The 13165-nt window shown below is 40.8% G+C and overlaps 1 protein-coding gene across 5 annotated transcripts in view; it reads left to right on the forward strand.

Annotated features, from left to right (window-relative positions):
- The window catches only part of LOC124805317 (homeodomain-interacting protein kinase 2), a 207195-nt gene that overhangs the window by 120155 nt on the left and 73875 nt on the right, over nt 1–13165 (forward strand). For all 5 annotated transcript variants that reach the window (XR_007017438.1, XM_047265835.1, XM_047265837.1 and 2 more), the window contains exons 14-15: nt 3523–3803; nt 12055–12167. Coding sequence is in view for 4 of the 5 variants with exons in the window: in XM_047265835.1 (XP_047121791.1) it covers nt 3523–3803; nt 12055–12167 (394 nt within the window). In the remaining variant the exon portion in view is untranslated. The remainder of the gene's footprint in view (nt 1–3522; nt 3804–12054; nt 12168–13165) is intronic.

Below are 13165 nucleotides of genomic sequence, written 5' to 3' on the forward strand. Positions count from 1 at the left end.
GACTTTGACTGTGTCAATTAATGTACGGAATGAAAGGCAACAGACCTAAGATGGAACCTAGAGAAAGTTTGGTGAGCAGCAGAACGCCACTGTGGGAGGGGTGGGAAGGATAATGGGCAGGACATTTCTCATTTCAGAGCACGATGAATGGTAGCCAAACGATGGAGAATGTAATTCAGTAGCTCCTGTCCTGGGTGGTACTGGGTTACAAGGGGAAGGAAATGCTCCTCAGTGGCCGGACGGTGGGACATTGAGTGGTGGTGAATGACTGGAAACATAAGGACGAGAGATCTGTTTTCTTACAAGGTTGGGAGGGTAGTTACAGTCTGTAAAGGCCTTAATTATACCCTCGGTATATTTCGAGAGGAATTGCTCGTCACTGCAGATGCAACGGCCACGGGTGGCTAGACTGTGTGGAAGGGACTTCTTTGTATGGAAAGGGTGGCAGCTATTGAAGTGGAGGTATTGCTGGTGATTGGTAGGTTTGATATGGACAGAAGTACGATCTAGCCATCCTTGAGGTCGTGGTCAACATCAAGGAAGGTGGCTGTTGTGTTGAGTAGGACCAGGTGAAGCAAATTGAGGGGAAAGTGTTGTCTCGAGGAATGTGGAAGGGGTGTCCTCATCCTCAATCCAGATCACAAAGATGAGATCAGTAAATCTGAACCAAGTTAGGGGTTTTATGTTTTGGGTATTTAGGAAGGATTCCTCTTGGTGGCCCATGAACAGGTTGGCATAGGAGGGTGCCATGTAGGCGCCCATAACTGTGCCCCGGATGGGTATCACTGTGCTGCATTCTGTGTGGGCATGACAACCAACATGCTGTCTGTCCACTGACAAACTGTGGTCAAGAAACAAGTGGACCACCCTGTTGCTGAGCACACTGCCCATCGTAATGTACTTCATTTCAATGACTGCTTCAGAACCTGTGCCATCTAGTTCCTTCCCATCACCACCAGCTTTTCTGAACTACACAGATGGGAACTATCCCTGCAGTATATCCGAAGTATCCGTAATCCTCCTGGCCTCAACCTTTGTTAGTCATTGTCCTTACCCACCCATTTTCGACAAAGGCCTCATTGGCTGAAAGCTCATTTTGTGACAGTCTTTTTTGTTGTGCCTATCTGCTACTCAGCCTCTCTGCTATGAGATGAGCATCAATTTTCATTTTCATAATATTGTTACATTCCATCTTGGGTTTTCCATTATTTAATTTGTTTCAACTTTATCAATGTTAAAGTCCAACTCTGTGTGACAAAAACTGTCAAAAGTACTCGCCATAACTGCTAATACATTTACCCCATTGTGAGACTAGACGGTCAGTGCCTCCATGGAAAAATGTTTGCGGTTGTCTATGGAACCTTGATTGTACCAGGCATGCACTTCATCTGAAGCAAATCAACAGCCATGAATGTCTTTCTTCAGGGCTCCAAAAATATGGAAATGCCATGGAGAGTGACCAGGGATGTGTGGAAGATCTGTTAGGGCTTCTCAGAAAAACTTCTGCATTGTATTCAGTACAACCTTGGCAGCATGTATTCCCTAAATCACTTAAAGCAAATGCTGGCTTTGAAAGGTCTGGCCACTTTTTTTCTCCCCCTAACCCAAGGTTGTGCTCTGTTTTTAATGACCTCATTGTTGACTGGACATTTAACACTAATATCCTGCTCCTCCTTGGCAACATGTGGGTGAGTAGATGAAGGTGTGCACACCTGGATACAATCATGTATCTGTTGGCAGTCGCAAACATTTTTTCATGAAGACATTGACCATTTTGTCTCACAGTGGGATAAATGTGTTACCAGTTATAATTATTACTGATTAAATAATAAACAATAAACAGTTTACTTACTTTTTTCCATCTCGTGTTTCCATTTGAGTGTCCTTTATATTATCCACACCATTGTCTGCCCTGTTACACAGATGCCTAAACATGAACATTTTGTCTGAATTTTTCTCTCATAAAAGAACATCCAAATTTCACAGTTGCACTGTTATGTATTTTAAATGTACATTGTCACCTGTAAAGCTTAAATATGTCGGAAGGATGTTCTGTTGTCTTTTTCATTGGCACCAGTCTGCCTCCGTAGCGTAGCGTTACCACCTACCACGCAGGGGGCCCAGGTTCGATTCCCTGCAGGGGCTGGGTGTTGTGAGTCAATGATGATGAAAGACACACACAAGTCGCCGAAGTGGCGTCAACCAACAAGGACTTGCAATACGGCGGCCGAATTCCCCCGAATGGGGCCTCCTGGCCAACAATGCCATACGATCATTTCGTTTCACAAAAAAGATAGTACATTGCTATGCCTAATACATTTTGGGAAAATCATTGCCATTCAAAACAGGTTCCAATTGTAATTGATAGGTACAGGCCCCTTTATGGTTTTCAGGGGAATGTTAAACTGTTGTTCTTGCAAAATGATGGCAAGTTCGGGTAATGACAGAGGTGGATGGCGATCATACACCCTTCTCTCCAAAGTAGACCAGAAAGGCTCAATAATATTGAGATCAGATTATTGTGGTGGCCAGGAAAGTGCGACAATTCGTCCTTGTGCTCACAAAACCAGTCCTGGATTATGTTGGCTGTGTTGACAGAGATTCTGTCACCTGGGAACACAGCATTACCATTGGGGAACAAACGCTTTGCAAAGTAACCATGGGACCCATGGAATACCACAATATGGCTGCCCAAATCATCACTGAAGAAATCCTGCCATGTGTCATTCTTGCGACATAAATTCTGCCAGAAGCTGTTCTTGTTATGGGCTTTTGCATTACTGATGAGTGGTTGTGGAGTTCCAGCTCACCCTACAATTCCCTGCTTAAGGAGCTCCCTTAGTGTTGTTTTGGTGCAGTGACTTTTGCAGCTGTATTCCTCTTATTTTTCATCATAATCTTCTTCAGTGACGGTCCATCATTATCATTCATCTCTCTTTCATCTATGTTACGGTTTAGCATATGATGTTTTTCCACTTTCCCTGTATGATGTTGTATAAATCTTCGATATGGTGCCTCTTGGAACACCGAACATTTTGGCTGTCTGTGTTGTTGAAGCATCCACTGCACTGAGGTCTGGTGTAATGCATTCACAACTACATGAAACACTGTTCTGAGCATGACTGACACTTGCAACGTATTAAGGACATCGCGTAGATGCATTTATGGTCAACAGTGCAGCCTGCGACCTGAGGTAGCATCTGCATTTATGTTCAAGCACACATTTTTCATGGTGTCCCCCTGTACAATCTGTATCCATTAGAAACTGGAAATGAAGGAAATGATTTTTCTAACACGAGTAAAAATATATTATTTCTGTAAGTTCAAAACATTAAATTTGTGTAAAAATCCAGTTCAGATACAAAAGTGGGAGTTTTTGTGTGTTGTAGTGTTTCCTAGATTTTTACTTACTGTTGTCTTGTTTTATAGGTGAAAGTGAATAGTTTCTTTCCTGTTCAAAAATAGCATATCTATAGTACATGTAATGCCTTTATTTAAGTTTAGATGTCAACTTTCTTGCAGATGCAAATGTTTATGCTGGAAATGTGTCGAGTAGCAACAGTGGAAGGCGCAGGCATTCGCCAAATTCAATTGCCACTTCATGGCAGCAGCAGCAGCAGCAACAGCAGCAACAACAACAACAACAACAACAACAGCAGCAGCAACAACAACAACAACAACAACAGCAGCAGCAGCAGCAGCAGCAGCAACAACAACAGCAGCAGCAACCGCAGCAGCAGCCACAGCCATCTTCAGGAAAACTGGAGGCACACACTCAACATACATTGCAACATGCCTCACAGGTGAGGAGAAGGTGCATGGCGGGATAAAGCAATGTGCCTGGTGAAGCAAGATACCTGATAGCCAGCAGCGCAATTGCTAGTTTTCAGCCGTGAAGTCCAAAAAGGTGGCTACAGTATTGTGATTGTTGGTAAAATATCAATTTCTCTTTATGCATGTGCATACCCCCCTCCACCCCTCCACCCCCCCCCCCCCCCCCCAACACACACACACACACACACACACACACACACACACACACACACACACAAATCAATTTTGAAAATTATTGTTTCTGCTTAAAATTTATTTTATTATTTATAGTTTAGAATATTACTGTGCATATTTGTATTTGAAGATAAGTAATACTCACAATTGTCATATTAATACAGTAATTTTTAAATAGCAGCAGCTTCTCAACACTCAAATGGAACAACATAGTCCATAAATATTACATATGAAATAACAGAGGAAGATGCTTTTTAATTTCCTTGTAAAAGAACAGAAATACCTAGATTACTATAACCATATTGATATTCTGGCATCACTATCTTCATTGATAGTATCATCATATCATCATCATCATCTTTTAAAAAAGCTACTGTATTTGTCATGTTTGTTCTCTTACACCTTGCTTCTTCATTGTGTTCGTAACTGATATTTGATGACAGCCAAGTAGCAAATCAGTTTTTAGTATATCAGAATTCTTTTCTTTGTGCCAATTGGCAGGTGTTTTTCTTTTTTTCTTTAATAAATTGAAAAATCAGTGTAACACAGGACACAAACCATTTATGGAAAATAAGTAGTCATCAGTCCCTCTCTGCTGGCAAGTTCTTTGTCCCGCGACTTTTTTCATCTGCGCACTAGGACACATTTTCAGCAATCTATATTACATTTTCTGGATTTGCTGTGATCACCTCATGAAGGGAATAACTCTCCACACCATAGTGCTTCAGCATTCCGTAATATGTTACTGTATCAAAATCTTTTCCAGTTCAAGCCAGTTCACTTAAAACTAAGGAAAGGCTTCTCGTACTGTCTGCAAACAAGTCCCATTCGAAAAGTGGAACAATTGGGGAGAAGAGGAGCTTGTGGCACAACTTGACTACAAGAAGGGATCGGTTGGTAGGACATGTTATGAGGCATCAAGGGGCCACCAATTTAGTATTAGAGGGTAAAAATCGTAGAGGGAGACCAAGAGATGAATACACTAAGCAGATCCAGAAGGATGTAGGCTGCAGTAGGTACTGGAAGATGAAGAAGCTTGCACAGGATAGAGTAGCATGGAGAGCTGCATCAAACCAGTCTCAGGACTGAAGACAGCAACAACAACACCAACAACATTATCAAACTGTAGACAGGTAGGGGAATGTTCGCAACCAAATTGAACAAGAAATCTTACGGTACAGTGATGATAACAAGCCAATGCAAATTGCCAAATAATCCAGTGTACTTTATTTGATCTGTTAACCTTCTTCCTTCAACCATCCCACAAGGAAAACATCATACATTGTATGATTTGGGCTCTGTGGTGGCCACTCATGAGGACAAAGGACACCCAACAAATATTCTGGAAAATGATACTTGTGGCATTTGTGTACACTAATTGCAGAATGTGACGGGGCATCATCTCGCATAAAGATGATGAAGTTGTCAGTACGGTTATACGTGGCCACAGTTGGTGAGATCTGATTTTCTGGCGCGACTGTGTACCAGTCAGAGTAAATTATGTTCTGAAGAAGGAATGGACCGACACTTTTTTATGGCACACTGCACCACACTGTTACCTTGGAGTAGAGTTGCATTATTTCAGCAGTGACATTTGGAGAATTTTTTGCTTAGTAATGGGACTTATTGTGGTTTGCAAACTCTCCCACATGTAACACAGCTTCTTCATTCCAGATTATGTTAAAAACAAATGGAGGAAGGCTCTGAATCAGCCCACCGAGATTTCTCTGTACTCCATCCAACTGTCAGTCTTCTGCTGGCAGTAATGCAACTTTCACGAATGAAATTCCAATTTCTTTTTTAAGACAATTCAGTTTGTGTGCCACATTTCAGGTCAACATTTTCTGCACCAATCGCTCATTTTCCTGTGACATGGATATCCTGGGATGACAGCTTCTTACATCATCTACCAAAGCTCTCATAGTCTTCATTTAGTGTGGAAATTCTTGATGGTCCTTGAATGCAAAGTGGTGCAAGGCACATGCACAATCCTCCATCTCTATACCATTAGCAAACAGCATCACAATTCAATTCGAGGTCACTTGAGCCTGCTGGTGCACTAATGGACATAAATTCATGAGGATAGGTTTCAATCACTGCTAGAAACACAGTTGTTTTTAAACAATTACTGTATTTACCTGAAGGTAAGATGACACTGATTGTGAGGTGACACCCCCCCCCTTTTTTTTAGGAGGCTTCATTGAGAAATATTTATTTTTAACATATTCTGACAAATTAAAATTGGAAACTTTTATTGACAAAGTAGCTGCCTAAAAAGTTAACATTATACCTATTCTAAATTTATGTCATTTGTTGATTGTCTACAGTTTGATAATGTTGTTGTTGTTGTTGTTGTTGCGGTCTTCAGTCCTGAGACTGGTTTGATGCAGCTCTCCATGCTACTCTATCCTGTGCAAGCTTCTTCATCTTCCAGTACCTACTGCAGCCTACATCCTTCTGAATCTGCTTAGTGTATTCATCTCTTGGTCTCCCTCTACAATTTTTACCCTCCAATACTAAACTGGTGATCCCTCGATGTATCCCTCGATGTCTCAGAACATGTCCTACCAACCGATCCCTTCTTGTAGTCAAGTTGTGCCACAAGCTCCTCTTCTCCTCAATTCTATTTAATACCTCCTCATTAGTTATGTGATCTACCCGTCTAATCTTCAGCATTCTTCTGTAGCATCACATTTCGAAAGCTTCTATTCTCTTCTTGTCTAAGCTATTTATCGTCCACGTTTCGCTTCCATACATGGCTACACTCCATACAAATACTTTCAGAAACGACTTCATGACATTTAAATCTATACTTGATGTTAACGAATTTCTCTTCTTCAGAAACGTTTTCCTTGCCATTGGCAGTCTACATTTATATCCTCTCTACTTCGACCATCATCAGTTATTTTGCTCCCCAAATAGCAAAATTCCTTAACTACTTTAAGTGTGTCATTTCCTAATCTAATTCCCACAGCATCACCCGACTTAATTCGACTACAATCCATTATCCTCGTTTTGCTTTTGTTGATGTTCATCCTATATCCTCCTTTCAATACACTGTCCATTCCGTTCAACTGCTCTTCCAAGTCCTTTGCTGTCTCTGACAGAATTACAATGTCATCGGCGAACCTCAAAGTTTTAATTTCTTCTCCATGGATTCTAATACCCACTTCGAACTTTTCTTTTTTTTCCTTTATTGCTTGCTCAATATACGGATTGAATAACATCGGGGATAGGCTACAACCCTGTCTCACTCCCTTCCCAACCACTGCTTCCCTTTCATGCACCTTGACTCATAACTGCTGTCTGGTTTCTGTACAAATTATAAATAGCCTTTCGCTCCCTGTATTTTACCCCTGCCACCTTCAGAATTTGAAAGAGAGTATTCCAATCAACATTGTCAAAAGCCTTCTCTAAGTCTACAAATGCTAGAAATGTAGGTTTGCCTTTCCTTAATCTTTCTTCTAAGATGAGTCGTAGGGTCAGTATTGCCTCACGTGTTCCAACATTTCTACCGAATCCAAACTGATCTTCCCCGAGGTTTTTCCATTCATCTGTAAAGAATTCGCGTTAGTGTTTTGCAGGTGTCACTTATTAAACTGATAGTTCGGTAATTTTCACATCTGTCTTTCTTTGAGATTGGAATTATTATATTTTTCTTGAAGTCCGAGAGAATTTCGCCTGTTTCATGCATCTTACTCACCAGATGGTAGAGTTTGTCAGGACTGGCTCTCCCAAGGCCTTCAGTAGTTCTAATGGAATGCTGTCTACTCGGGGGGCCTTGTTTCGACTCAGGTCTTTCAGTGCTCTGTCAAACTCTTCACGCAGTATCGTATCTCCCATTTCATCTTCATCTACATCCTCTTCCATTTCCATAATATTGTCCTCAAGTACATTGCCCTATATATACTCCTTCCAACTTTCTGCTTTCCTTTCTTTCCTTAGAACTGGGTTTCCTTCAAAGCTCTTAATATTCTTGCAAGAGGTTCTCCTTTCTCCAAAGGTCTCTTTAATTTTCCTGTGGGCAGTATCTGTCTTACCCCTAGTGAGATAAGCCTCTACATCCTTACATTTGTCCTCTAGTCATCCCTGCTTAGCCATGTTGCACTTCCTGTCGATCTCATTTTTGAGACGTTTGTATACCTTTTTGCCTGCTTCATTTACTGCATTTTTATATTTTCTCCTTTCATCAATTAAATTCAATATTTCTTCTGTTACCCAAGGGATTCTACTAGCCCTCGTCTTTCTACCTATTTGATCCCCTGCTGCCTTCACTATTTCATCCCTCAAAGGTACCCATTCTTCTTCTACTGTATTTCTTTCCCCCATTCCTGTCAATTGTGCCCTTATGCTCTCCCTGAAACTCTGTACAACCTCTGATTTAGTCAGTTTATCCAGGTCCCATCTCCTTAAATTCCCACCTTTTTCCAGTTTCTTCAGTTTTAATCTACAGTTCATAACCAATAGATTGTGGTCAGAGTCCACATCTGCCCCTGGAAATGTCTTACAATTTAAAACCTGGTTCCTAGATCTCTGTCTTACCATTATATAATCTATCTGATACCTTCTAGTATCTCCAGGATTCTTCCATGTATACAACCTTCTTTCATGATTCTTGAACCAAGTGTTAACTATGATTAACTTATCCTCTGTGCAAAATTCTACCAGACGGCTTCCTCTTTCATTTCTTACCCCCAATCCATATGCACCTACTATGTTTCCTTCTCTCCCTTTTCCTATTCTTGAATTCCAATCACCCATGACTATTAAATTTTCGTCTCCCTTCACTACCTAAATAATTTCTTTTATCTCGTCATACATTTCATCAATTTCTTCGTCATCTGCAGAGCCAGTTGGCGTATAATCTTGTACTTCTGATGTAGGCGTGGGCTTCATGTCTATCTTGGCAACAATAATGCGTTCACTATGCTGTTTGAGGTAGCTTACCTGTACTCCTATTTTTTTATTCATTATTAAACCTACTTCTGCATTACCCCTATTTGATTTTGTATTTATAACCCTGTATTCACCTGACCAAAAGTCTTATTCCTCCTGCCATCGAACTTCACTAATTCCCACTTAACCTATCCATTTCCCTTTTTAAATTTTCTAACCTACCTGTCCGATTAAGGGATCTGACATTCCACGCTCCGATCCGTAGAACGCCAGTATTCTTTCTCCTGATAACGTCGTCGTCTTGAGTAGTCCCCGTCCTGAGATCCGAATGGGGGACTATTTTACTTCCGGAATATTTTACTCAAGAGGATGCCATCATCATTTAATCATACAGTAAAGCTGCTTGCCCTCGGGAAAAATTATGGCTGTAGTTTCCCCTTGCTTTCAGGCGTTCGCAGTACCAGAACAGCAAGGCCATTTTCGTTAGTGTTACGAGGCCAGTTCAGTCAATCATCCAGACTGTTGACCCTGCAGCTACTGAAAAGGCTAGTGCCCCTCTTCAGGAACCACACGTTTGTCTGGACTCTCAACAGATACCCCTCCGTTGTGGTTGCACCTATGGTACGGCTACGGCTATCTGTATCGTTGAGGCTCGCAAGCCTCCCCACCAACGGCAAGGTCCATGGTTCATGGGGGTGGGGATTTTGATAATACAAGGAGAAGTTTGAAAATACAAGGAGAAATAAAATAAACAAAGAAAAGTGGTTTACATTAATTTGTCGGCCATTTTCTTTTCTATGTTTTTCGCATACTTACTCTGCAGTCTGTGGTATCACTATTTTTAATAATCATCATCATCCAAATAGCACAGCTGTGAAATTTATGTCTTCATTGTCACAAATATAAGGGTGTATTTTCCAGATATACTGCGATATCTGAATTTGTGCTTATTATGGAACCTGAGAAACAGCTCGATTCATCCCAATACAGAGCAGATTTCACTTCTGTACTGATGTGAGAATATTACAATGCCTCACGCTTCGAAACATGTTGTCTGCCTGTCGTTCTCTCATTGGTTGCTGAGAACCAGCAGCTGAAACACCCCCCTTTTCATTCCCGTCATACATCACAGTGAGCTTCGACAACAAAGCACTAAACACATAGGTATGACACAGGCAAACTCATAAGTGCGACACTAGCCTCCGGCTAGTCTTTTACTGTCTATTTCAGAAATGAATACTGTTGTTGAATATTTGTCCAATTTTAGAGTCAGTTCAATACTGACTACAAATGAATTCAGGCAAATTGCAGTTTGAATGTGGTAGATGTTCCTAAAAACCCAAAGTGTGGCAACATGACATAATTTTCTGCTCCCCTCCACGCACTCATTTACTTTCCTGTGAAGCTGCTACCAGTGTTTTCCCTCCAGTCCTTCTGGAGTGCTGTGCATGAGCAACTGTGAAACATGGGCATCAGTATCTTGTAGAGTGCAGGTAATATGTGACAACAGCAGTTAATACATAAATAAAAGATTGAAAACTTCATTCGTCTTGTGATCTCCTGGTGACTGTTGGCACTACCTCCATGATGGGTGTTCCCGCTGTAATTTATTCTCGCAGCAATTACTATGTAATGTGATTTATTTCGTTTTTTAGACACTTTATTATGGATTAATTTTCCTTCTTCTTTCATCTCAATGTCACCATAATGTTCTAAAGACGATCAAAAGCTGGCAATCTTTATACCCTGCATTCTAAAACATGAACAGCAACAAAATTTCTCATTTGCAACACACTTAGTAAATCATTACAGTCTTAAATAATCAAATAAAATGCTGATCTTGGTACAGAATTAAGTAAGGTTTTTTTTGAAGGACAATGCGACAACCGTGGGTGGCTAGTCTGCATGGAAGGGATTTCTTTGTGTGGAGTGTGTGACAGTAGTTGAAATGGAGGTGTTACTGATGTTCAGTAGGTTAGATGTGGATGGAGGTTCTGGTGGAGCCATCCATGAGCTGGAGGTTGGCATTGAGCAAGGTGGCTTGTTGGTCTAAGGAGGACAAAGTGAACCAAATGCAGGAGAAGGTTTTGAAGTTCTAGAGGAATGTGTATGGTTTATCCTTACCCTTGGTCCAGATCATAAAAATGTCATCAATAAATCTGGAGCACATGAATGGTTTGGGTTTCTTGGTGCATAGGAAGGATTCTTTTAGTTAGACCTTGAATAGGTTGGTTCCATGTGTGTGCTCATGACTGTACTGTAGATTTGTTTGTAGCTGATGCCTTTAAAGGAGAAGTAATATGGGCGAGGATGTAGTTGGCCATGATGACCGGAAAGGAGGTTGTAGGTTTGCATTCGGTAGGATGTTGGGGAAAGATAGTGTTCAGTAGTGATAAATTCATGAACATTGGGAATGGTAGTGTAGAGGGAGATGGCATTGGAAGTGATGAGCAGGGCACGTGTTGGTAAAAGAACGAGAACTGTGCAGAGTTGGCAGAGGAAATGTTTGATGTCTTTTTTTTTAGGGGGTAGGTTATTAATAGTAGCCCGGGGGTGTTGATCCACTGGGGTAGAAATTCTTTATGTGTTTGGCCAGTATCTACTCAGAATTGGGCAACCTGCATGCTTGAGTTTACATATGTAGATGGTTGGTCTTGTGTAGCAGTAGTGATGAGGTTCATAATGACAGTGGTGGAGGTGTTGTCGGAGATAGGATTGTATAATTGAGACCAAGTTTTAGGTGGTAAACTGTGGTTCTTTCAGGGGATATGAGGTTGATTTCTTTGCTGTGGGTTTGGGGGATGATGATGAGAAGGAGGAGGCAGAATTTCAGTTTATAAATTTTTGGAAAATTATCAGATGATTTGGAAGGGTGGGGAGATGGTTTAGGTGGAGGAGAGTACGTTGAGTGGGGCAGGATTCAATATTGGTTCTCTCTCTCTCTCTCTCTCTCTCTCTCTCTCTCTCTCTCACACTCACACTCACACTCACACACACACACACACACACACACACACACACACACACACACCTATCTTCCCTTCCTCATAATGTGCAAAAAGAAAACTAGGAAATCGACTTGGGTTTGTCATTAACACTTGCTTGTCATGGTGTTTTGGGATAAGCAGTGAACATTGTGATCTGTTTCAGGTGCAACAGGTAGTTTCTGGTAGACAGCAGACTATAACAATTCATGACACACCATCACCAGCTGTGTCTGTCATCACAATTTCTGACAGTGAAGATGAAGCAACTGGAAACTGGTAAGATAATTGTATTAACTTGTATGATTTTTCATAGGTTTTTGTATGTGGATGTTTTGTGTTGGATGGATGTCAGCAATATCCAAACTATCTGTTCCTGTAATTTTTCAAGCTATTGTGTTGCATAGGATGCTCATTAACAGGGTATTATTTATCACTGCAAGAGAATCTTTTGGTGGTTGTTCGTCTTTAATTAGCAGAGCAGTACAACTATAGCAGACACATCTACAGTCACAGAGGAAAGTTGCTTTACTGTATGTCGAATAGGACAGCCCCAGTTTATGCCTAGATTCCTGCTCCAGCTAGATGACATACAAGTAAGCAGTGCTTTTGGTATATTATTCCCAGTAACCCATATTTTAGTTCATTGTATGTTACATGTTGGTGCACTGGACAAGCATAATATGAGTTTTAAAATTTTGCATAGTGTCATGACTCCTTCCTCCTAGGATCATGATATTTGGTGATGTTACACACACTGTTCTTCGTCCACTAATTTGCATAGTGTAGCAACATTGTTTTCAGTGATCAGTGAAAGAGTCCACTGTAGTGAGAGTGCCCTTGAAGTTCCGTCGGTATTTCTTAGTATAGTAGTGTGGTGTGGACACTTCATGAACTACGAAAGATGTTTCTATGGTCACCTCTCAAGAAAAACGTATCACAAAACTGCTTGTCCTTTTTTTATCTGCTGCAAATTTATAAGTGTAACAGATTGCATACTATGAGGGGATTGACATTACAGCTTGAATTACTGGGTGCAGTACAATGGGCAAATGGGAACAGATGTATAAGTGGGTTGAGATGTGTTGAGTTGAAGGTCTGTGTTGCAATAGTTTCAGAGCATGCTTTGTAGTCTTTTTTAACACTCTATCTTCATTTGTCATAGAAATACATAATATTCTTTTAAAAGTGAAGGAACAGTATCAGAATCAGTGAAAACAAACCTTACAGTAAAATTATATTTAAATACAAAACAAGGAAAATCCATGTTGGAATGC

Source organism: Schistocerca piceifrons, chromosome 7 (genome assembly GCF_021461385.2).
Source record: "Schistocerca piceifrons isolate TAMUIC-IGC-003096 chromosome 7, iqSchPice1.1, whole genome shotgun sequence".
Classification (NCBI taxonomy): domain Eukaryota; kingdom Metazoa; phylum Arthropoda; class Insecta; order Orthoptera; family Acrididae; genus Schistocerca; species Schistocerca piceifrons.